The sequence below is a fragment of the Manis pentadactyla genome, chromosome 7 (genome assembly GCF_030020395.1).
Source record: "Manis pentadactyla isolate mManPen7 chromosome 7, mManPen7.hap1, whole genome shotgun sequence".
Lineage (NCBI taxonomy): Eukaryota > Metazoa > Chordata > Mammalia > Pholidota > Manidae > Manis > Manis pentadactyla.
This window is the reverse complement of record NC_080025.1, coordinates 4,383,269-4,409,916: the sequence shown is the minus strand read 5'-3', so window position 1 is coordinate 4,409,916 and position 26,648 is coordinate 4,383,269. Positions and strand designations below refer to the sequence as shown.

The 26,648-nt window shown below is 36.8% G+C and overlaps 1 protein-coding gene across 4 annotated transcripts in view; it reads right to left on the bottom strand.

Annotated features, from left to right (window-relative positions):
- WDR17 (WD repeat domain 17) overlaps window positions 1-25,635 on the bottom strand; it is a 69,624-nt gene extending 43,989 nt beyond the window's left edge. For 3 of the 4 annotated variants that reach the window (XR_008998658.1, XM_057505063.1, XM_036894106.2), the window contains exons 1-3: window positions 13,033-13,155; window positions 8,301-8,429; window positions 3,563-3,746 (exon numbers count right to left, since the gene is read on the bottom strand). Coding sequence is in view for 3 of the 4 variants with exons in the window: in XM_057505063.1 (XP_057361046.1) it covers window positions 3,563-3,746; window positions 8,301-8,429; window positions 13,033-13,098 (379 nt within the window). In the remaining variant the exon portion in view is untranslated. Of the gene's footprint in view, window positions 1-3,562; window positions 3,747-8,300; window positions 8,430-13,032; window positions 13,156-25,581 lie in introns of those variants that run through there. The other variant, XM_057505064.1, reaches the window with a different exon arrangement.
- Window positions 25,636-26,648: the final 1,013 nt, after the last annotated feature.

Here is a 26,648-nt window from a genome sequence, read left to right as displayed (position 1 = left end):
CCTATGGAATAGGGGTTAAGGGGTATTATGTTTAACACATATAAGATAGAGGGGCATGGGGAAGGCAGTATAGCACAGAGAAGACAAGTAGTGACTCCATAACATCTTACTATGCTGATGGACAGTGACTGTTACGGGCTATGTGGTGGGGACTTGATATGGGTGAATGTAGTAACCACAATGTTGTTCACATGAAACCTGAGCATAAGACTGTATATCAATGATAACTTAAAAACAGAAAATCCTAAGGAATAAATGAGGTCAAGAAATCTACACTGGGTTGTTATGGGTTAGATGCTACTATATGGATTTAAGAACAACAAATTTTTACTATAATCTATGTCTTATTACCTTAGACTAGAACCTTAGCTTTGCATCACATAGTAAATCAGTCACTTTAGCTCTCTAAACCTCTGCCCCTTACCTGCAAAATAGAAATAACTAAAAATAAACTGATCACATAAATGTTAAGAAAAGTACAATAATGTACATAAAAACCCCTTTTCAACTACATGACAAAAGATGACAGTGAAATGATAATTATCCCATGATTACTGTCATCAAAATTTATGAGTCAAGTGAGAGAATATGAATCTCACCACACAGATAGTCAACTGCCTCAGAATCATCTAACTGAATACACCTATCAGATTATATGGAATTGGGGCCCAGAAATCCATTTCTAACAAGGTTTACCAAATGATTTTGATACATAAAGGGGTTTGTGAACTTTTGGGCTACTGTCCTAGAAGGAAACTGGATTTGAATTATTCCTTGAAGGAACAGTAGAGTGTAAATATAGGATAAGGATTTCCCAGGAAGAGGAAATGGTATGAACAAAGACACAGAGTTGAAAATTGTTCATGGAGAGTAAATTCAACTCGTGACAACAGTACATAACGCGCCAGAAGGCAGAAACTGAAAGCCAAATGCCTAGTTCTGGACCTGACATAAAATGGGAACTCCATAAATATTTACTGACTGAATGAATGAATATATGAAAAGGCCAATAAAAAGCTGATATGGTTTTAAATACATTAGTAGAAGTAGAATTTCCCCAACGAGGTGTAAGACTCCTTGTGGAGCAAACCACAACAGCAGGCTTGAGGAGCCACTAGAACTGCTTTCTCAATGTGCATTTCGAGAAAGGCAGCCAGAGAAGGGGCCAGAAACAATGTTTTATGGTTATAACAGAAAAGACTTCCACAGTGGTTTACCACAAGCCAGCACTTGTCAGAGCTCTACAAATATTAACGCATTTAATCCTTCCAGCAATATTGAGATAGGAAGGTAGTATTATCACCCATTGTTAACAATTACTTTTCTCAAATGATATTATTGGGACAATTTCCAAGTTGGTGACAATTTTAACATTTTACATTTAAAAAACTAACACTCATTTTCCTTTAATTTTTTTTATTAGGAAAAAAAGAATGATGAAGTAAAAAATAGAGGAAGGTTCAAGTTCAACTGCTATATGTGGAATTCTATTGATTTTTTAAAAAGCTGACTTAATGCAAATTTCTGGGCATAAACTGGATTCTGAAAAGGAAAAACAAGAGTCTAAGACATTCCAGAGGGGATTATTTAAAGTGAAAATGACCAAAAATATTCATAACTTTTTTTTCAAATAAAATATGAAAGCTTTCAATCTTCAATTTAAGAAGATATTTGGAAACAGCATGAGGAACTTAATGATATGCCTTCAAAAATTTTCACAGAAAGGAAAAAATATATAAAAGCTATCAAAACTGTTACCATAATTATTTTATCATTCTACAAACGATCATGAAAAAGTCTTATTTAACTGTATATTTAATGGCAAGGGAAACTATGGTGTCCATAGTTGATAAAGAACCTGAATGATAAATGATAAATCTACCTGGCTAATCTAAAAGGCTGGGTAACGCATGTGGGTCTCCGATGATAAATCAGCAGGTAAACGAGGTGATAACATAATCGTATGTTGTGTACTCTGTAGTTTTTCATAACATTTAGAATGCATGGCATTACGCAGTTACAGTCTAGCGTAGATGTGTGTGACAACTTATGAGAACAATGACATTGTATCACATTTTTAGTTTATGTCACATAAAATGGGTAGAATTTTATTGTGTTATTTAAAATAATCTCACACAAAGGTGGATTTAAAGTACTGGGAAAATGCACTGTTGATCAGTATAAACAATACCAGAAAAACCTGTGGGATTTGTGATGTTGTAGAAACAGATAGAACCAGGAAAACATAAAAAATCTTGACTGAGGTTATATCAATTGCTGCTTATATATCACAAAGCTTTGAACCAAAAGTAACTTGGCTCTCTCACTGATGTAATAAAAACCTTAACAACTGTTACTTACATTAATGGAAGCTCACTGAATACTTGCCTTTTAAAAATACTTGCTCAGAGACTGGAGCAAACTACGCAGTAATGCTAAAGTTCAGTGGTTGTTGAAAGTGAAAATAATATGCAGGTCTATGAACTTAGGGATAAGAGTCACATTTTCCTATTTGAAAAACTGACTTTGGCAAACAAGTTTTAAGATGAAAGTTACATAACAAAATTGGGTTTATTTTACTGGTATTTTCAGCATTCCTAATGATCTAAATGTGAAAAAACAAGGAAAAAGCAATATACTAAATACACTGAATATCTCCAAAGAAATAATGCCAAGAGGTATTATTATTTTGCAGGTAAGACTGAAGTGCAATTGCCTGTGAATTCTCAATATTGTTGCTATATACTGGAAAGAACAGTATAAAGCATATTTAAACAAAATTAAGTTTTTGAGATTGTCTCGTCTCAGTTTTCTCTCTCAAAGTTATAATCAGTATTTCTTGGAGAAGAAGCTGAAGATGAAAAACATACCCAGTAGTTTTTCACATTTAGATCATTAGGATGCTGAAAATACCAGTAAAATAAACCCAATTTTGTTATGTAACTTTCATCTTAAAACTTGCTTGCCAAAGTCAGTTTTTCAAAAGCGTAAGTAACAGACGTACACTTGGTGCTTAAAAAGAGATGAGTTATTTTGACAGAAAAATGATTACCTAACCTCATCATCATTATAAGGTAAGAACCTCAGTAGAAGGGGTTAATGTTTTTAATTCACTGAGACCTATCTGTGTGAACAAGGACTTTCTACCTTAACCTAATTCAAAATAGAGGAAAGAAACCAACTGGGCAGGGGACTGACTATGGTATAATCTTGTCCTTGTACGTTTCAGATTGGAAGAGGGTAATGAACAGGCAAGGTCAACTGACTCATTAAGAAAATCTTATCTCTACATTTTTATATTTATTTTGGAAATTTTAATGTTATACTTAAATACTAATGGAATTATTTGGCATTGACTATGTTATCAATCAAACATTGTACTAAGTATAATTATTTTGTGAAATTTTAGGTTTTGTACACATGCACACACACGAGTCAGAATGAGAAATACATTTCTCACAAAGATTACCATCAGAAAGTTTGAAGACCACTACTTTAACACCTTAGCTATTCGAAATAAAAATATTTCATTCAATATAACAAATCCCAGTTATAAATATACCTTTTGTATTGTCGAGTTTAGCAACGACTTTTTGTTCTGCAACATTCCAAATGATCACTAAATTATCGGCACTGCCACTTGCAAACAGGTCAGGGTTATGTGGACACCAAGAGATAGCCGTGATTGTTTTTTTATGTTCAGACATAATTGCGTGAAGTTTGAATTCATTATAACGGTGATCCAACTAAGAAAAATATATAAAATAAAACATTTCAGTGCTTCTTTTTAGGCAAGCCTCTTTCCATTAATAATGACATTATTTTTAGGACACCTAATAACAAGATATGAAAGCCTTGGTCTACTTTCAAGTGTAGTCAAGTGTGCTCAATCAGCTGAAAGACACCATTGTTTAAGAAATAAGAGAACTGAAATTAAACATAATGATTTTACAAGTAACTATATATGTACATTTAAATATGCATAATAATTCAGGGCTTCATCATGTTTTTAAAGATGTGTCTATTAATGAAGCACAAAAAAGCTCTTGGCTTTGGAGTATTTTTTCTGCCATTTCTCACTTAGGTCAAGTAAACCAACTGCTCACTATTACACTATTATGTCCAAAGTTGGCAGAGCAGCGGTATCATGGGACCCACTTGAGGTTACTGCTTTTGGATGAGACTCTATGTTGTGTTCTTCTATCTAAGTGGACACAAGGAATAGCCTAATTTTCCTATTTCCTTTGTAAATGAGTCATTAATTAGTGCGTTAGTTAATCTACCATTCTTAACATTTGGGATTATACTACATATGCATCACTTTGTTGTACCTCGTTTTTCCCTTTTACACACAATGAACTTTTCACTGAAGAGTTTTTCAAATCATGATTATATTAACTGCTTATTACACCAAACTCTCTTTAGCCGTGACTTGCAGAAAACCCTAACTGCTCCATGGCCTTCAGTGCCCTTCCTCACGGACCTCTGTATTCTGCCAGGGTCACGGTGTCACCATGTTCTTCCCTGTTCCCTCCACCCTTGTTTCTCTATCAGAGCAAAGCCGTTTGTGCAGTAGGGCCTGTTTGCCTGGGCCTGGAACGCTCTCCCCACTGCTGTGCTCATGGTTTTTCATTCTTCTGCTCCAGTCTTGGTTCAAAACCACCTTTTTAGAAAGATAATTTCTGACTGCAGTATCTAAATAAATTCATACCCCTCCCAGAACCTGACCCATGTCTCTCTATTCTTTTAATTAAATTGAGATATAATTGACACATAACACTATTTGTGTTTCAGGTGTACAACATAATGATTTGACATTTGTATACATTAGAAAATGAGTAGAGTAAGTCTAGTTAAATCCATCACCACACATGGTTATAATCTTTTTTCTTGTAATGAGAACTTTTAAGGTCTACTCTCTTAGCAACTTTCAAAAATATAATCCAGTACTGTTAACTATAGTCACCGTGCTGCACATTACATCCCACGACTTATTTACTGTAGAACTGGAAGTCTGTAGCTTTTGACCCCTTCACCACTTCGCCCAGCCCCCACCAGCCCCACCTCTGGCAGCCACAAATCTGCGCTCTGTATCTCTGAGTTCAGCTTTTTTGTTTTTGTCTGGGATTCCACGTATAAGTGAGATCATAACATTATTTGTCTTTGACATATCTCACTTATTATAATGCCCTCGAGGTCCCTCTGTCTTGTCACAAATGGCAGGTTTTCATTCTTTTCTATGGCTGAATTGTGTATATATAAACACACACCATATTTCTTTACCCATTCAGCCATTGATGGACACTTAAGTTGTTTCCATGTCTTGTCTATTGTAAATAACGATGCTATGAATATGAGCGAGCATACATTCTTTTGAAATACTGATATCAATTCCTTTGGATAAATAGTAATGGGATTGCTAGGTTATATGATAGTTCTGTTGTTTTCTTTTTTTTGAGGAACTGCCTTACTGATTTCCATAGTGCTGCACCAGTTTACATTCCCACCAACACTGTATGAGGGCTCCCTCTTCCCCGTATCCTCATCAACACTTGTTATTTCTTATAATTTTGATACTAGCCATTCTAACAAGTGTGAGGTGATATTGTGATTTCAATTTCATTTCCTTGATGATTAGAGATGTAGAGCATCTTTTCAAATGTCTGTTGGAAAAATGTCTATACAGACCCTCTGTCACATTTTAACCAGATTGTTTTTTTTTGCTATTGAGTTATATGAGTTTTTTATATATTTTGGATATTAACCATTTATCAGATATATGATTTGCAAATATTTTCTCCCATACAGCAGGCTGCCTTCTTGTCTTGTGGATGGTTTCGTTTGCTATGTAAAAGCTTCTTAGTTTGAAAGTAGTACCATAATTTTCAAAGTACTTCAAGTGAGATGATCACATTTAAAACAATACTTATTAATATAAGTTTAATGTTAATGCCACCGTCTAACAATGTAATTTTCTATGTATATATTGAAACAAAGTTTTATAGTAGAGTCTGTAATGAACTATCACCTGAGTTTGTATTAACTTATAAATCAGGGTGATTTTTAGTTTGTATCACACTTGATGACATAGAAACTATCTTCATAGCTTTTTTTATATTAATCATTTTAACTTTATCTTCCTAAATATTCAACTCTGAACATGTCATCATAAAACTTAAGACAATGCAGAACAGATACCTCTCCAAAGAAGAAATTCAGATTGCCAACAGACACGTGAAAAAATGCTCCACATTACTAATTATCAGGGAAATGTACACATAATGTAGGGGGTCACGGGAGTGCAGTATAGCACAGAGAAGACAAGTAGTGACTCTATAGCACCTTATTACACTGATGGTCCAGTGACTGCAATGGGGTGTGGTGGGAGGACTTGATAATATGGGTAAATGTCGTAACCACAATGTTGTTCATGTGAAACCTTCATAAGATTGTATATCAATGATACCTTAATAAAAAAAACTTAAGACAATGCAGACATGAAAAAAAATAAGTTCTTTCTGACCTTCCTTTACTCCTTAGAGAAATAGTCTGCCTTGCCTGTTAAGTTCTTCTTTAGAAGGAAATAAGAGACAAGATAGGGACATAAGACTAAGGAATAAATTTTACAGGAGGTTTGGGAGTATATGCAGAGTATGAAGTAGGTAGATGGGAGGGAAAAGAAGGTCCAGAGGGCTTGCTCCTGTCTTCTTACCAGGGGAATGAGAAGTGAAGAACTGTGAGTTATATGGAAATTGCATTTTGATTGATGGATATTTCCACACTCTTGAGGAATGAACTATAGAAAGTTGTAATCTATAAAATCTGTATTGTGGAAAATTAAGTGGCTTACAGATTAATGCTATTATTTCCTAAATTTCCAATAAAATATAACACTCTTAGTAATTAAAAGTCATTTTTACTCCAGAAAAAGCATAAATTCATTTTCACTCTTAACTAAAATGACTTAGTGTTTCAAAATTTAAAAAAAAAATCATTCAAGAAACATTAAGGAGTGTCTACTAAATGCTAAAGAGTGTGCAATAACATGAGAATTAGAAAATGAAGAGGACTCATTCTGGTCAATGGAGGCATGCAGAGAAACAGTTCACTTTGTAAGGTCCATCACTAATAAAAAAGAGGGAAAAACAGAATACAGAAAAGAGCTTATACATGTGAAAGGACTGTGAAATATGAGAAAATGTTTTCTGGACAGGCAACATAGGCAAACCAAAAATTAGATATGGAAAGGCAAAATATAAGACTCTCAGGTGTTTTGGAAAATGCTGTTATCTCTGGAGCACAAGGTGAGAGGGAGACAGAGACAGGAGGATTGCAAAAGCATGTCATACTATGAAGTTTGGGTGTTAATAGTAGGGAATGAAGAGGAATAGGAGATTTAAAATATTAGATTTGCATTACAAGTGATTGAGTACACTGAAGTATAAATTAGAGTTAAAATAGAGGCAAAGACAGCATTAAGAAACTATTATACTAGTTTAGTCATATGAGAAGGGCATAAAGAAGACAGTAAAAGATACAGAATACAAGAATCAGCCCTGGGTACCTAGAGTACAGGACGTGAGAAGAAGAGGGGTCAAAGGTAACTCTCACACCTGTGGTGTGGTTAGCTGGTGACACTGAGATAGTCACTGGAGGTTAAGGAGAAAGACTGGACTTGGCTTTGAGAAGTTTAAGGCACCCCCATAAGGAGCCATTCAGGAGGCCACTGGCTCCATAGATTAGGAACTGATAGACATCTGGGTGAGCTAGGACATGAAAAAGGGGTTAGGTTTTTACTCAAGAATATCTCAAAATACAATTAATCTGCACTACTTTTAATATAATGATTTCAAATGGACCACCAACACTCTTCAACTGACAATTTTGTTATATCAAATGTTGTTACTGAGCAAGGTTTGAAACAAAAGAGTAGATGAATTCCATTTATTTACATGGGAAGAGAGTTAAAAATAATTTAAAGCTACTTGTTCAACATTCATAAAATGGTACCTTTTAATTCTTGAATAAATTCTTGTTGAACAGCAGATAAAGAATTATGAAATCAATTATTTTGCTAATAACTTAATACCATGATATAAATATTTTCTAAAAGCTTGGCTAGTAAAACCCATCAATTTGTGTATCTTTAAATATACCTTAGTATAAACAGCAACAAAATGTAACATATAAATATCAATACAAATCATAGCATTAAGCTTTTCATATGCCAGGTAAGTATGAATAAAGTATTTACTTTACCTAACAGAATTGCAAATCGAAAAGAATCAGTGTTATTCTACCTGATAAACGTAGATGGCCAGGGTAGCACAGTACGCGAATCTGTCTCCACAGGCAGCGCACACGTCTTTGTTCCACGGCTGACACCCAGCAGCCAGCAATCCCACTTGTCTTACCTGAGACATGTTTGCCTTGAAAAACAAATTCGGGGAAATATTTGTGATTTTCATTATTCAATAAGCAGTTTCCTCATTGTTTTACATATGTCTTCCTTAACCCTTACCTTTTGGTGCTGAATGCTCTCCTAAGCCTGTGCACCTCAATGTATGCTGTCAGAGAGCGGGATGAACCCCTGATGTCTACAGACATCAAGGCAAGTTATTTAAATTAGGGAAGCAAGCAATTATAAAATGATAAATGACAAGTGACACTTGTCCAAAGGCTGGGAACCCTGTAAGGAGCAACACAGTGAACCAAAAAGTGCATGTCCTCAGGAAAGGGCTCTGGGGCCACTGGAGGAGGCCCCTCATGTGGCCAGGTTTGTGGAACTTCCCAGGGAAATGGAAATGTCCAGATTTTTAGGTATGATGTGCCAATACTGGCAACTAGATACTGCCAATTCATTCAAGGCAGCACATTCAAATGTAAAACACTGTGCACCAATATTGGGAGGACCGTGACCTCTCGTAGAAATTCATAGTTTTCACATTGACTGTATCTTCACAAAAACTATGTGAGGTACACAAAGCAGGTGTGCAAGAAGCGTTAACAATATTGTTCATTATGAAGAGAGGACAGAAGGGAGCTAGAAATTGCTGATCATAAATTGTCCATGTGGCTGATCATAAATTGTCCTGTTGTCCAACAACAGGCAATGTTGAACAAAAGAACCCCAGAGATGCAGGGGTCGTCTGGTGGGGACGTAAACAGGGATTGAGACCCAGCTCTGAACTGGCACAGACTGAGTAGGAGTCAGGATTCAACATCAGGTTCTGTTTTTTCTACCCCAAATAAAGCTTCTCAACTAAATTTTCATTCTTGAACTAGTTCCTCTCAGCTCAAGGAACTCTATGTATAAACTCTAAATTCAATTCTTCTAGGATACTAGAGAAAAGGAAGCCAAGAGTGATACTTTTGTAAATCTATGATCATATTGAAAACCCAGATAAAGGAAAATCACACTAAGGCAAAATAATATCTGTTCTGAGTATTATACTATATATTATGTAATAAATGACATTGGAGAACAGATTACTGACAAAGAAAAAAAGGCTTTTTAAAGGCAGAACCCAGTTCATTATTAGCTATCATTTCCAATACCCTCAGGATTATAGATCTAAAAATGAGGACTTTTAATATGAGAAACAATCTTCCACTTATACCACAAAGATATACCAGACATTTCTCAATATCGCCAATTTTGTATCTGATTAAAATAAGGAAACTATAAATAGTAACCATAACCTTAAAATACTGTTTTGAAAAATTCGGTAAATAACTGGCAGATATAATACATTCGGTTTGCACTAACATATCCAAAAATTAATATTTAGTCAGTATTTCATTTATGCTGCTCAAAAGTTGTACATCATTTTAATAATAAACTATTATTGTCTTGACACCATAACATATAAAAATATCACACATAGGAAACATGAACACATAAATATATAAACATCTGATCTATCACACCACATGATGGGCATTGTACAATGTGTCCCTAGGAGCAGAGGGACCTGAAATAATTATGAAATAATTTTTAGTTATGTTATCTCTAACTTAAAACTAGTAATGTTACAACAATACTAATTATCACTGAAAATATACAATATTTTGACCATAATGTGAATTAAATAAGCTTTTGTAATTTATCCTTGGGTCAATGATTACTGTTAATAATGTTTGTGTCGAAGTAAAAACACTATTATCTGATTTATGTTTAACCAGAGAAAAAACATAAGAGAAAGATATTTAAACATACAGGTAAAAAGGAGTCATTTAATGCCACTGAGTCTATCCTTGAACATGGAATGTTTCTCCATTTAGTTAGTTCTTCTTTAATAACTTTCTTCAGAGTTTTTTAGTTTTCCTCATATAGATCTTGTACGTATTTTGTTAGATTTATGCCTCAGCATTTCATTTTGGAGATGCTAATGTAAATAGTAACGTTTTTTATTTCAAATTCCACAGGTTAATTGTTGGTATATAGGAAAACGATTGACTTTGTCAAAGGCTTTTTCAGCATCTATTGATACAATCAGGTGACTTTTTCATTTTCAGCTTGTTGATGTGACAAATTACATGAATTGATTTTTGACTGTTGAACTGGCTTTGCATACTTAGATAAATCCCACTTAGTTGAGGTGAATGTCCTCTTTTTATACTTTGTTGGTTTTTATTTGCTAATATATTGTGCAGGATTTTGGCATCTAGTTTTTTTGAATGATACTGGCCTATAGTTTTCTTTCTTACAATGTGTTTCTCTGGTTTGGGTATTAGGGCACTGCTGGACTCATAGGATGACTCAGGAAGTATTTCCTCTGCTTCTATCTTCTGGAAGAAATGATAGAGAACTGGTACAATTTCTTCCTTAAATGTTTAGTAGAATTTCCAAGTGAACCATCTGGCACTGGTGCTGTTTTGGAAGGTAAACTGGTTCTGGTAACAATTCCAGTGTGTGTTGTGGGGAGGATTCCTCAACACCACCACCAACAAGCAATTTGTGGGACACCAGCTGGATTTTTGAGAATTCAACTCAATTCTGACACTGTCTACCCAGAAATAGCATCAGATTCCACAGGTTAAGGGCTTAGTCCTACAAAACGACCCCCCCCCCCACCAGCTACAAACCACTGGGGGCTCCTGTGGTTCTGACAAGCAGTGCTCTCCAGGCTTCCGGGACCCGTGGTTTGCTGTGTGACATTAATGTGGGGAAATTCTGAGTCATTACTGTTTCAATTACTGCTTTTGTTCCTGTCTTTCTTCTTCTACTAGTACTTCCATCATGTGCATGGTACACCTTTTGAAGTTGTCCCACAGTTCTTGGACATTCTGTTTGGGTTTTTTTTTTTTCCATTCTTTTTTCTCTCTGCTTTTCAGATTTGGAAGTTCTTACTGTCATGTCCTCAAGCTCACAGATTCTCCCTCAGACATCTCCAGTCTACTAATAAGCTCACTAAAGGCATCCTTCATTTCTGTTACGGTACTTCTTGTCTCTGTCATTTCTTTTTTATTCTGTTTTCAGTAATGCCAGAATCATTCATGATGTAACTGTCCCAGATATGCACTTGCATTTTAAATATAAATTCTACAAAATAGGTCACATATCTAGGTAAGTGAATATATTTTAACTATATATGACAGGTAATTATAATTTTCAGATATATATTATGTACCCTCTTATATCCTTACGTTAGAATGTTTCATTTTTATGTGAATGAACCAGGAATTCATTTACAAAGGCCAGAGGTACTACTAAAAGGCAGATTGGCAGTACTGTGGAGTGAAAGACTGAATCCTTAGAATCTCCATTAACTGCCCCAAAGTCATGGTGTAAAGGAACACACAATTTAGCAAAAAATGGTTTTCTTAAAATCAGTCACCCCTGTTCCCCCAAATCATCCCCATCCCCACCCATTGAGAAATAAGTGGGCTGCACTTGAAAAAAGGCCTCTGTTTGAACATCAGACATGCGCTTGTTATTATGTTTAAAATACATGGACAAAGGGTGCTGCACTGTGGTGGGCGGGCATCCCGTGAGACGTCTCAACTCATAAGCTGAAATACTTCCATCACTTAAGGATACTGTTGGAATTCAGGATGGAAAGCTACCCATTAACTCTCAACCTCTTTTCTGACAAATGCTTTAGGGTGCCCAACATGAGGATAGTTAGAAACTAACTAGCTCCCAGGATGTTTACCAGCTTGATTCACAGCCAAAGGAAAAAAAATCTGAAAAAATGCCCAGGAGACAGGAAGCTTTAAACTGCTAAGGCTTTACAATTAAAAGGAAGTAAAATGCTGAGAAAGTATCTGTGATTGTGAGACTGGAATGGGAAGCAGAAGAAGGAGGAAGGAGAATTCAGTACTGCCTGTCTTTAGGAGCACATGCTGTCGACAATGGGGAAAAGCTGGCGAAGCTACACAGATATGCCAGCCCTTTGGTTCCACTCATTAATGAAAAGAAAAAAATCCACAAATGGCCTTCATTTAAATAAAAATCTTCCAATAAAAGGTGAAATGATCAGAGAAATCATGTATGAGTCTCAGCTAAATCCATTTTGATAAGGTACATTTTTACTAAACTACTAAGAAGTTGCCATAGTAACAGCACAAATCTTTATAAAGCATAACTGCCTAAAAATTTATCAAATGAAACATACTTTCAGAAAATGTCTGTATTTTCTTATACAATATTATTGTAATACATAGTATTAGCATACATATCTTTTACTTCATTAACTGTTTTTATGTAAAATGACTTCATTGAAATTACTGCTATTTTCATACATTAATATCATTAGACTATTTTATATTTAAAGCCTAAAAACAATTTGAAAATATTAAGAATTCATTTGAGACCTAAAAAAGAAATGCCTCTTCTTCAATGTGTAATTATGACATATAGTATCTTCTTACCTCTGCTTTTCAAGCTATCAACTGATGTCTTATTTACCCTCAAAATTTTGCAGTGCAAGAATGTCCACAAAATAAATGACACAGAAATACAGCTGCATGAGAAGTAAAGCAGAAAAGAACATAGAAAATTATAATTGCAACATAAATATATCTTACTCTTTGTAGTCCTTCATACCAATCATCTTGCTCAAACCAATTTGAAATGTAAGTCATCCAAGCCATAGAATGTTTCTAGTTTAATCAAGGCAATTGGAAATTCCGCTTTGGAATAGTCAGCACCTAAAGTAACAATAATGTATTTCAACCAAATAGCTTTACCAAAATCAGCCTTGTGAAATGTTTAGTACAAGAAGCCAGAAGTACACAAACATTTCAGCTGACACAGTTTTAATAATTTACCAATAACAGTATGTATAAACTAACAGTATGTGTAAAACCAGAAAATGTTTATATTAAAATAAGAAAAAAAAAGAATAATTATATTGTATAGTACCAGAAAATACTTGATCAAATATTTTAGTGGGCTTTCAATTTTCATTCTAAAAAACATCTTTGATTTAACTTTTGCAAGAAATAAGCAAATTATTTTCAAGACATCACCAAATTAAAAATAAGGAATCCAGAAAAATCACAAAACAGGAAACAGAAAATTAGTTCCACTTTCAACCTTAGGAATTGGACATGAAGCTAAAAGAAACCTTCTAGGCTAAAAGGTGTACAATGTAAGGCCAATCCTATATTTCTATTTTTGTCCGGCTCCATTCTGAGAATTAAATCATTTTAACAGCCGATTACCTAAGTGACTAAGTGCTAATTACCTATGGGCCTCAAAAGTTTAGAGACCACATATTACTTAACACAGTGCTAATATGTTCAACAGGGAATCAAAAGCACATGAATATTTTATTTCATTTCAGTTTTACTCAGTTCTGGAAGAAATTATTTACTGGCCAGGCTAAATAAGAGATTTCTAGGTATACTGGAAAACACTGGGGCTTCGGAACACCTTCCATCAAGCTGAGGTGCTTCCCCCGACATGTGACAGGTTCTGAGTGATCTTTTCCTCCCCAAACCCATCACACCCTCCTCCTCAGTGGGGACAAAGGGAAGGAGGGACAGAGGCAAGGGAGGAGAGGGCGGGTGGAAAGAACGTGAAAGCAGTTTAAGTAACTTGATATTTCATTCTTCATATCCAAAAAAAATAAGATAGCTTCTGTTCTACACTTGTATGACATACAGAAAGATACCCTTGTATGACATATAAATACCATTTTGGCTGACTGAGAACAGCTTTATCTCTACTCATTTATCAAATGGAACATGGCACTCTTCAGAATTTTTCTTCTTCCTCCTTCTCTAGAAATACTTCCAATGATATCTGCTTGAGGTCTCATGTTGAAATGCTTGGACAAGGGCTCTCACTTCCACAGGGAGTCCCAGGACTGGTACAATCTCTTGCTTAATTTGTTTACATCTTGATGGCCTCCCGGGCTGGACCAGCCTGTGGGTCCCCGCACAGCCCTTTGTTCCTGCTAAAGTGCTCAGAGTCTGAACCCGCCGCCTTGTCCTGCCCTCTGGATTTGCCCCCCACCCTCACTCCTGTTGTCTCTCTGGTCTGTTGCTGATCCCATCCTGTGCCACAGTTCTGGGTGTCTGTCCTGCCTCAGGCATTTTACCCCATGTTGAACCTCTTTGTAGCACTTGCCCAACAACTCTAATGACCTTGCCACGATTTCAGTGGTTTTCCCCATCTTCACAGACACTCAGCCTACTTTCTACCACGCCAAGCTCCTGAACTCTGTTTCCAGCTGTTAACTGAACCTGGATCTCTCAGCCTTTCCCTGGTAATCTCAGTAGGAGCATGTGTAAAGCCCAGTTCATCTCTTTCAAGTGAGGTTCCACTTTCTACCAGCCCTGCACATTTTTGACTTTCTCCTGCATTCCTAATTTTGGTGACTATGATTATACTCTATCTAGACAGTATCCTGAGATAAAAACATCAAGCCATCTGTGATTTTTTTTCAGCACCTTCCCCTCCGCATCACCAAGACCTGATCAGCAACTCTTACCAAACTACCTTTAAAATGGGTCCTTAAAAGGCTCTCCTCTCCATGAGTTGCTTACTGTCATGTTTTGATGAGTTTTGGCAGTGTGTAATGAAGTATTTTTGTGGCAACAGTTGATACATTACTCCTAGCCATACCATGAGCCAGCACTCTTGAGTACAGGAAGATACACACATTCCATGGAGATGAGTTCATCAAATCAACATTTCACCTTACATAATTAGGAAATTGGGGTCTAATGACTATAGGAAATAAGCAAGATTTGTAAGATTTACAGTGTTATGACAACCTATGTCCTGTGGCAGGGCAATTTTAAAAGAAAGGATTTTTTTTTAATTAACTAACTATAGCAAGAAATATTTATGTAAAGAATCTGAGTTATCTCATCCTTTTTTCCATCTCTAACAATTAATCATTGAAAAATAGTTAAGATGAGTCTTTCTTTTCACAACAGGAAACTGTACTGGCACACCTTGTGTATGGTCTGCTTTATACACATGCTATACTTCCATCTGTTACCCCTCTCCCATGTTTGGAAATGCTCTTCTTTGTGTCAGGACAGTTAGGACTGTCTAGGGGTTACAGCAACCTTACACAAATAATGCAGGAAGGGCTCTGCTCTCTTCTGAGATGGTGGTCATACCTGCCAGTCATCAACATCCTACTATAAACACGGGAATTAAATCAGCACTCAAGTTGGCAATCTCTGGCCTAGATCTAACAGTACTGGTTGTGATTCCATGTGAACCCACTGTAACAGACATTGAAATGTTTATTTATGCTCTCTTCTGCCTGTACTTGATAATGCTTTTAAATACTCATGCCTGTTTAATTAAGATCCTAAACAGAGAGCAAAGGAACATGTTCTGCCTATTACCTAAAGCTCAGTCTCCATTGGGTCTGCTTCCATTCTCCATTTAGATTTTCTATCCAGTTTTACCAGCTATGTCAGACCAAGATACTGATTTGATCCTCAAAAATTGTAGTATTAGCAGGCTATCCTTTCCTCTACTAAATCCATCCCCTCCAAGTTACGTCTTCCTACCTAGGGTACGACCTGCAGCTCTTATACTCTCAGTCAGCCCCTGCCTCCGCTGCCTCATGAGACAGTCATTACTCTTATTTAAAACTTCCTAACAAACTAGGTGAACATGTAAAATAAGCACAGGCCATTGCTTCTTCAATCAAACAGGGCAGAATCAGATATAAAACATGTGGCACGGCTCAACATCATTCTCTTCCATCTATCTCTATCTGTCCTGTCTAGAGTCATGGTTGGGTGGGTTAGTGGGGGGACAGGGGCTGTAAAGAGACTCAGGAAGTATAATATTCCTTGTGCTGAAGGTGTCACACAAGTTGCTACAGATCTGGGACCACATGTCTGCCTGCTCTTATTATGAATAGACACTCCTCTTGAGGAATTTTCATTAGTGGATGGCAGATGTTAAAAGCATTATATCACTACAGGTCGGGTGAACTGTCCATCCCAACTAGATTAAAACCCGACATAAAAACGTCAGAGGAAGTCTGAGTTAGAGAAGAGACACACACACACACACACACACACACACACACACACACACACACACACACACACACACACACACACACACCCAAGTCTCCGGAATCACAGACTAAGAAGGGCGCCTCCCGGAGAGGTCCAAGGAGACTACCCGGGCACATTTCCTGGGGTGCTGGCTGCGCGGAGGGAGGCGGTGCTGCTTCTGCCCCACCAGGAAGTGCCTGTAAAAGCAGCGCCCGGATCCTGAGGAGTTACGGAGAGCTCCTGGTGCTCTCACAGAGCTGGCGGGAACAAAGTTGGAGCTCTGATGCTGCCAAGGAAAAAAGTGTGCTTCCTAGGACTGAGAACAGGAGCGACACAAAGCAGCCTTCCGAAGACCGAAGCTCACCTGCAGACGAAGTCTTCAACAGTTGCATTACTCTATCTTAACACTTTCCGAAAGCCGAGTGTGTGCTCTCTGGAGGAAGATTACATTAAATTGTTGGGCTGCAAAGCAACCAAGGGAATTCCAAAGAGTAACAAGCACCTCTCTGAAGAGACAGGACAGACTAATTGTTTCACCTTTGACAGGGCATGGGAGAAAGAGGTGACAACATAAAGTGGGCAAGAAAAAGATTGGATAAAATTGTGATTAATTCCTAGAGGTCAACGTGAGCTAAAGCGACAGTTTAGAATAACCGGAGGTCCTGGATGCAAGGTGAGTTTCCATTCACTGGTAAGATATTGTTATGACTGAAAGTTAAACATAAAGGATGCATATGACATGATTCCACTCATAAAAAATTTAGAAACAAGTAAAATTAATCTACACTATTAGAAGTTACTAGAGTTTCTTCAGGGAGAAGCAGTGACAGGAAGGGGCCACAAGGGGGATTTCTATGAAGTTTACAATGTTTCCTTTATGCTAATTATGCTAATGAGAAAATTTTGCTGCTACAAAACACTAAATTGCACATTACTGCTGTCAGGCATATAATCCAAGGAAAAAGAAATTATACACCAAGGATCCCCAGGAGTGCTTTCTAATACTAACAAAATTAAGAGGAAGAAAAAAACCCAAATGAACTTGTCCAAATATACATATTGTATAATTGGATTATATTTGCTAACGTCACTTGAACATGTTCATTTATCTTTTTATTTTCTGCTTAGTGTCCTGTCCCACTTACCATCCCCAGCCATCATATCTTGGAACACCTTAACTGAAGTCTCTTTTGGCGATGTAGCACTAATACTTCTTTAATCCACAAATATTTTGAGAAGTAATGTCAGGGGCAAGCAGATGAGGAAGGTGGACACAAAGAATAAATAATCTCTCAATAGAAAATGAGTAAAAAATGAAGTATACCTAAACAACTGAAGGGGACTGAGGTGGGCTAGATTAAGGAAAAATGTTTGTGGTCCCAAGGAATCCTAACAGGGACTCTGCTGACTGCCATGATCATCACCAGGGATGTCTGTTAAATCCACCTCCATAACAGATCCTTTAATACCTCAATTCCTACTATTCCACAGGGAACTGTGCCCCTGAGATCTCCACTAGCACATTTGTAAATGCCTGAGCAAATCTGTACAAATAGTTCCCATCCCAGCATTTCAGGTTTCAACCAGACCTTCCAACATATTAAGTAGCTACCTCCAAAGAACATTTTGAAACCTCATCCTTGAAGAACAAAAAAGTCAATACAGCTGACAACACTCTCCCATTAGTGAATCACTAGTAACGAAGTGACAAAATATACAGTATACTTCTCTTTAGCTCAGGTCACATGATCTTTTCAATGCATAGTTACAAACAAGTTGAAAAATGAGGTATTCTAACCAGAGAATCAGAATATACAAAAAGGAAAAAAAATTAAATTTAAAAAACTTTCCCTAAAGAAAAAATCCTGGCCCAGATGGCCTCGCTAGTAAAACCTATCAACCACTTAAATTACAAGTGATACCAAGCTTACCCAACTATTTCATAAACCAGAGGTAGAGAGATACTTCCCAACTCAATGAGGCCAATCTAACCCTGCTATAATAACTTGACTAGATTCAGACAGGAAAAGAAAAGTACAGATAAAACAGAAAAAAAATGGACACTCTAAGTTGAAAAACACATTGTCTAAAATTTAAATCTCAGTGGATGAATTTATTAGTAGACTGGATACAGCAGAAATCAGTATGTGCGCAGTGGAATATAATAAATAGTACATACCACAAATAATGCTTAGAGGAAAAAGAAGAGTAAAATAGAACTGAACAATAGAGGTAGATAGGATATGCTGACAAATTCAATACAAATGTAATGGGAGTGTAAAAAGGAAAGGAAATAGAACCAATAGTCAAAGAGAAAAAGAGTGAGAAATTATATATATTCTACAATATTAATTATAATGTTTCTATTCTATTATATAATTATATATATTATGTAATCAGATATATTTAGATATAATTATGATATTATAAACATAATGCATATATTATATAATATTTATACATATTAATATATAATTCACATATAATATACACACATATATATATATACACACACACACACACACACACACATAAAAATTTAGAGAATACACACCACAAGGTAAATGGTTGACTATTTAATGGTTGGGAATTATTATTCCTTTGACTTGTTTATATTTTCTAGGAATGTTCATATCATTTCTCCATTCATTCATTCAACAAATATTTACTGAGCACAAACTTTGCGCCAGGCAGGCACCGAGGAGAAAATGCTCCACAAACAGATTTAAAAACCTGCTCTTCCATAGCTTTTTATTCTCATGGGAAGGAATCAAAAATAAGCAAAACAAACAAGTAAATGATGTTTATTAGAAGATAATTTGCAGTACGGAGAAAACTAACGCAGGGAAATATTAGAAGCCTGGAGGTGGAGCTGACATCGCAATTTTTTAAAGGATGGTATAGGGAGATCTCACTGAGGTGATTAATGAGCAAAAATATGAAGGTGCTGAGAAGGCAAAATATAAAGATATCTGGTGGCAAAGCTCACTAAAGAGGGAGACGCAAAAGGAAAGACTGAGACTGAAGAGGTCCTGGTAGGTTTGAGAAACAGTAAGAAAAATTAATAAAAGTATTTAAAAATGCATATGCAAAGGTTAAAGACATATCATGATGCAGAGATTCAAGGTAGTTTTGTTGAGCTCACCTTTATACTCTTCAGAATTTTGTAAATTTTAATACAAATCTATTGCCTCTATTAATAAAAAACAAAAAACAAAACCCTAAAAATATTGTGTTGGAAATTAGTGTTTAAAATTTGAATACTCTATATGCTCAGAGCTATGTCTGAAAAATATTTTTATAATTGTATAATTAATATGTGCCTATTAGAAAACATTTGGAAACTGCAAAAAATGGGATTTAAAAAAAATCAGCCATTAGTCCACTGACTTGAGATCTTCTTCCTCTGTCTAGTATCCATGATTGTAAATGAACACTATTCTCACTGTGATGATTATCAAGGATGAAAAAAAATTAAAGATCTACAAATTGGCACATCTCTAAGTGTGGTTCTCAGGTCTCCTGCACTGGAATTAACTGAGAAACTTGCTAAAAATGCAGATTCCTGGAATTCACAACCCATAACTAGTGGATCAGAATCCTGAGGTGGAGTCAGGAACCTGCTTTTTAACATCACTTCCAGATGATTTATATGCACAGCAGAGCGTAAGAACCACTTACTTAGTTCAACAACAGTGAAGATAATTTTTTAGCAGAAAAACTGCCTCTGGTTTCTTCTACTGACTTTTAAATTTCTGTCATTCCTAAATTTGTCTTACGTGTTTGGCAGAGCATTTTATCTAAGCATCCCCAACATATGTCAGATCATGATGTTCTTAAAAGCTTAGGAGATAAAATAGGTCACAAGTACAGTATTAACCCACGTTAAAATCCTGGATTAGGTAGCAAATAGAAAAGGGTTAGGTAATTGTGGTAGTTTTAGTTTGAACTCACAAAATGATCCCTGGTACCAGTAGGAATTCCAATTTGATCAGCAAAGTGCAGGAATTATATGTAAGACCAAGACACTGATTCAAAGATGTGGCAAAATGAAAACAGTTATTACATCATCCATCTACATGTTTATTTTTATACTTTCCTACACATTTAACTTCCAAATGAAAATTATATGGATTTGAATTATGGAATTAGATTTCTCTAGATTGCTTGGAGAATTACAGAATCTCTTGAGCTACAACATGGAAATAATTTTTAATTTGACTGAAGTGATCCACTTTTCTTTAACATTAGAGTCATTTATGTACCTTTAGTGTGACCATTACGAGTAGGCCAAAGAAAAAGAGGAGGGTGAAATCACATATTTTCACCTATAAACAATATTCCATTGCGAGAGACACTATGATTTAAACATGCAAATATTTGTCATAAAAAGATGTAGGATTTTTTTCTATAGTAGGGCATGGCATACATATGCAGACTTAGTTTTATAAAAAGGATTGTTCCTCATGAAGGAAGGCTTGAGAAGCTATGCCATGAATCGTTTTCTAAACCCCTGGATCCCTGCCCCCTCCTCCAGTTAATATGTTCTGTGGGTTGGACTCTGTATATGAGTTTTTAAAGTAAGGTGGGCCTTTATGCTTGCTTATCTGTCTGTGAAAACCAGGATTCCCATTTGGCAGCAACAATCACTTAAACTGGCACCTTCATGTTCTGGCAAAGAGTGTCGAAAGTAATTCTGGCAAGTCAGTTAAGAAAAAACAGTGAAAGAAATCAAATGGATTTAAAGCTTGAAAGCTTTAAAATGGGAAGAAATAGACCATGTAAAGTCACTAAATTCAAAAATTTATTTAATATATGCATTGATATATTGATAGATGAAGGCCTGAAATAAATCCTGAAGTTTGATAAATAAAGGGTTGTATCAGTTAAGGCAGAGCCAATGCATAGATCAGACAGGCTGCTAATCTACTAGATGTCAGATGTAACTTCTGAAAGCTTCTTATTTATAGTATTCCTAATATTCAAATGTAGATGGCATGGCTGTGAACAGTTATGTACCATTGGGGTGCATCACAGTAAAGAATTTCTAATACTACTGGATCCCCAAAAATCATAAAAGACTTTGCAGCCAACTTAAATTATATCAATGAGCAAATAAAAATATTATACAAATTTATAGGAAAATTTTTAACTGATATTTTAAGTAAACTTTCTATACATCATGAACATGCATATTGTTCATCATGTACAATGATCATTTTGACAACACAAAAGTGATTTAAATCTTAACTACTTAAACTTTTGAATTAGTCACTTGAAAAAATACAATGAAAGAGAAAATGATGTTGGGGACATATTTTGCACCTTTGTAGGGAGAAGCACAATGCTGAGCGCCGGAGCCCATGGTTCTAGACCAGCTTTCCCATCAATTTTGAAAATAATTGAGTTTTGTGAGTCCATCTACACAATAATGGTGTTAGACTAACTGGTCTTTAATGGTGTTTCTAGCTTAAATTCTGAAATGACTCCTTCAAATCTGTTACCATGTTACCTTTAAAATAAAATGGTGTCTCTTTTCTTTAAGGCTCATTCATAATGTTTTATCCGAAAGGATCAACTTAATTAAGTATTACCTACTTCTTACTAATCAACTATACAATTTCCAAGACTCCATGTAGAGATGCTTTATATTGGAAAATGATTGTTTCCCCACAGCACATCAAACATGAATGTTCTATGTAACGAGAACTATTTTCTGCTCTCCAATTTGAAAGTAAATGTTTGGGTGTGAGAGATAGGAAATTAAATTTACTATACATAATTGCCTGGGATACTGGTACATGCTCACAACTTAAAGTGTCAACAATCGGGAAGAAAACAACACACCTGAGCATAAGGAAAATTATGTAATGACCTTTATTGTGAGTTCTCCATGTCCTTGCATTTGAATCCATAAACCAAGTACTGAATGTTGTAACATCCCCCACTGAAGCATAGAAAATTATTTCTTACATCTTCTGATAGTCTCCATCTTCTGATAGTCTCCCTGAACATGACAATTATCAATTATCCCCAAAAAAGCAAATAACTGATGAATTATCTCCTATATGATCTTACTGTAAAAGATTTATGTCCACATCTATGACACGTATACTTCTCAAATTAGAATGTAGAATTCCAGAGTTTTAGGAGGCAGACTACTAAATAATATTTTGTAAGAACGTGTAAAGTAATAAAAAATTATGCTTTTACAATTTTTTAAAATTATCTCACCCAAGTAGCTGATCATGTGACATCTAGATGGTAAGTGCCACCTGTGGCTCCAATGTCAGGTTGCCATTTTTACAAAGTGTAGCCCATTTCAAAGGTTTGAATTTCTCTTTTTATACTTGTTTAAAATCAAGTGAAAACAACCTGAACTCTGTCTTGTAATATGACAGCCCATGTTTTACCATGAGAACTTTTTGAAGTTTTTCTAATCAGTCATAATAGGATTTTTCTCTTTCAATATACAAAGGCCAAGGTCATTTTATAGTATTTCCCTAACAATTTTTACCACCAAAGTTACAAGTCCTTCTGAAACATTTTAAGTAACCACAAGAAAGAAAAAGGTTTTTTCCTTTGGGGTTTTGTTTCTCTGCAGAGTAAATCCTTTGGAGAGTTTCTAAAATTCTCTTCAGGCATCTGTATCTCATTTCTTGCTTACAAAACTCCAAGGCACAGTCTCATAAACAGCAAGAGAATAATTTCCCTGTGGTTATCACAGAACACAGCACGGTCTTGGATGCTGAAAAGTACCAACCAACTCAGTTTAAGATAGGTTTCTGATATGAAAGAAAGGGAGTCAGGGTTAATCAGAATTCCTCCCAATCTCCTTATACAATTTTTATGGATTAAAATACTCTCAGTGAAACACTCAGTTCCCGAAGACACACTGAAAGCTCCATGACTTCACTTCAATATTTCAATGTGATATTTCTATATATCTGCTAAATGAAACAGAAGTGCAACACAAGAGATAACTCAGCAACTGCAGAAAGTAGTAGTAATGCTTGTATATACATCATTACCTAGAATGGCTCGGTAAACTGGCCATTCAATAAACTGATAAACTATTACCTTTCTGGAATATATCAGATTTCAAATAAATTTTGCAATATACAAAGGAAATGTGAATCCTTCAAAATTGTTTGAATTTCATTTTTAGTCTTTCATTATAGATTTTAGGCAAAAAAATTAGCTAGTCAGGAGAATTTGCACATATCTTATTTAAACCTTGTAATTCACACTGGACTTCTTTTAGCTATTGGGGCAAAATAAAGAAACATACAAGACTTCCTGCTCTCGGAGTAACTTACAACCTGCCACTGGTCATCTATGCACAGGGCGCAGGGCTACCAGCTAGAGGCTACAGAAAACAAAACCACTGTAGTCCTGCAAGTCCCTCTATGGGGAGCAGAGGAATTCAAAAACATTTTTTCTAGGTTAAATTAATTTGTGGCTTTCTAATATATGGAATTATTATGTGACTAATGAGTAGCAAAAATTTTTAGTACACCAATATATAGTAATCAAAAATAAAAAGAATTTTTAAATTTCGAGTAACTGTATTTCGTGTATTTTTAGCATTACCCACAGTTCTTTTTAGTATGAGTATCAACACGGGGGACAATCAGATTAATATAAATAATAAAATCCAACCACCCATTTTAACACAGTTTATGGAGTTAAGAAATATGTATTTCTTCCCATGTATGCCCTTCAAAATACGCCGTTGGATTATTCCAATTTAGAAAACTTCCCAGGAATGCTTAATGCAATGACTAAAACTAGCATTTGTAACCTTCTCTCCAAACAATCCACTAGAGCTTGTCTTCCAAAATTTTGTTGAATTAACTGACAATTTTTCATAGTCACTTAATTACAATATTTAATTTTAGATCATAGAACAGGAAAGATTGTTAGACTACTTGTCTCAGATCTCTGCATTCCCACAGGTAAGGTATAATTACTATGACCATTTTCTTGCACACGGAGGCCAGTGTGGCAGAATTTCAAAGGATCTAAGAGTGCTTTTTCCATTGGGGTTCTAATTATCACAAGACCAGGGTCAGCTCACCCCAAGCAAGGTAAGTGATACGTCAACAATCAAGAGTGTCCTGTGCTCCACGGTAATCACAGGGAGATTATGCTCAAGGTGCTGATAAGAAGAAATTACACATGGATACCTGAAGATAATTTAGAAGTTCCCCCAAAGAATTTACCCTGTGGAGAAACAAAAACCTAAAGGAAATCTTTTTCTTATTTGAGAGTACTTAAGTGTTGGAGAAGAACGTGTAACTTTGGTTATAAAAACTGGTAGAGAAATAAGTTTCTCTGAAAGGTTTTTCTGAAATACTCAACAAATAGTCAGAAATGCAATCTCCTTCAAACCCTTGCTAAAGACTCTCATAAATAAATAAATTGATAAATGTATATGAAAGTTACAAAAACTAGTGTGACTTACTTTTGATACATGATCAGAGTTATCACTAAGTGTCATTCAAAGCAATTGCTTTCAATCAATACAGTAAAAAGCTTAAATTTTTGCTCCCTTTAATATCTGCTTGCAAAAAGTCTGGGTTTGGGGGTTTTTGTTTGGATTTGTTTGGGAAAACAGGAAATATTGTATTTTTATGATTCACTTAACACATACTATGCCTCACATTCAATACCGCCTTTTTCTGGAACACATTTCCTTTATATTCAAAGCTTCTTTGGTATAACCTGAATAGTAAGGCCATCTTAAAAGGGTAGGTAATTATACAGAAGTGCGTGGCGGGCACAGCCTTGGGAATAACAGTTTAGACTCTAGATACATACTTGGTTGCCTTAAAAAATAAAAATAAAGCAGTGCTTCCGGTAATGGTCCGCTGAAGCTTCTGTGGTCGGGTCAGATTCCTGTGCCTTCTGACAGGCGTGACTCTAAACTCAGGGGATTCACCCATTAGGCACCGTCGTGTGCAAAGCCCCACCGGGCTCACAAAACGCGGGCCTGAGACCCTCTCGGGGCTGGTCGGGGCTGGTCAGGGCCGCTCCCCGCGCCGCCCGGATCGGGGACCACCCTCCAGGCCCGCGGGTCCCGGCGCTTACCTGCGGAGGAGGCGAGCGCAGCGGCGGACAGCGGGCGGTGCTGAAGCAGAGCGGCGGTCAGCTCAGCCGGCGCGCGGATCTGCCCGCCGCGTCCCGCCCCTCCTGCGTCCCGGGCTCGGGGCAGGGCGACCTGCCGCGGGCTCCGCCAACCCCGCGCCTCCTGGGCCCGCCCTCTGCCCACGTGACAACCACTCTGGCCGCTGATTGGCGCGTCTTGGGGGAGGCGGTGGCCGCTCGTGACCCTGGCAGACGGCGTGCGCTGGAGGTGGTTACCTGGCAACGGGAGTCTGCCCTGAGCCCTGGGTTCCCTGAGCAGGGCGAGGCTGGGGTTCGTGCAGCGCGTTTGGAAGCGGAGGAAAACGGCGTTGCTCCCATGTAACCCATCGCACGCACCGGGTCTGCGCGGTCTGGGATCCGGAGTCGGGCGCCCTGTATAAGCAAATTCCGCGTCTCCTCGGGAGGCCTGGAGTGGAGTGCGCCTGCTCGGGCGGCGAGGCCCCCGGTCCCGAGGCGTCCCCGGGAGTGAGGGCGCGCGGAGGCTCCCTGCCGCAGGGGGCTCTGGGGAGACCCCTGTGGACGCGGTTGTTTGTCCCTAGTGGGGGGTTGTACGTAGTTAATCTACCTGCCCTCAAAGTCTGCAACACCGACGTTTTCCCTGGTGGAAATGCATTTCCCTCCAGTGGAAATGCTCGGGACTTCGTATTTTCTTACTGTCTCTGAAATAACATCACTACCTATGGACTTTGTCAAGCACACTGGAGAAAATAAGCCTTCAGATACTCGAAATAAAGTATGTTTAATAACATCTGTTGGGTTTTATATGTCAGATTCTGAATAGTTAATAGTCAACCCCAACCAGAGAAGTTCCCTGGACATAATTTCTGCCCTCCTATGCCACAGACTTTTCTCTTTTCTTCCCAAGTGTTCTCTGCAGAGCGTTCCCTACCACAGCACTTAACATTCTGTTTTGCAAATTAAAATTAAGTTTCCTCTCTGCATAGACAAGAAATTTGTTAAAAACTAGTATTAGCTCTTACAACTCTGTTGCCTACGTTCTAAAGAGTGCC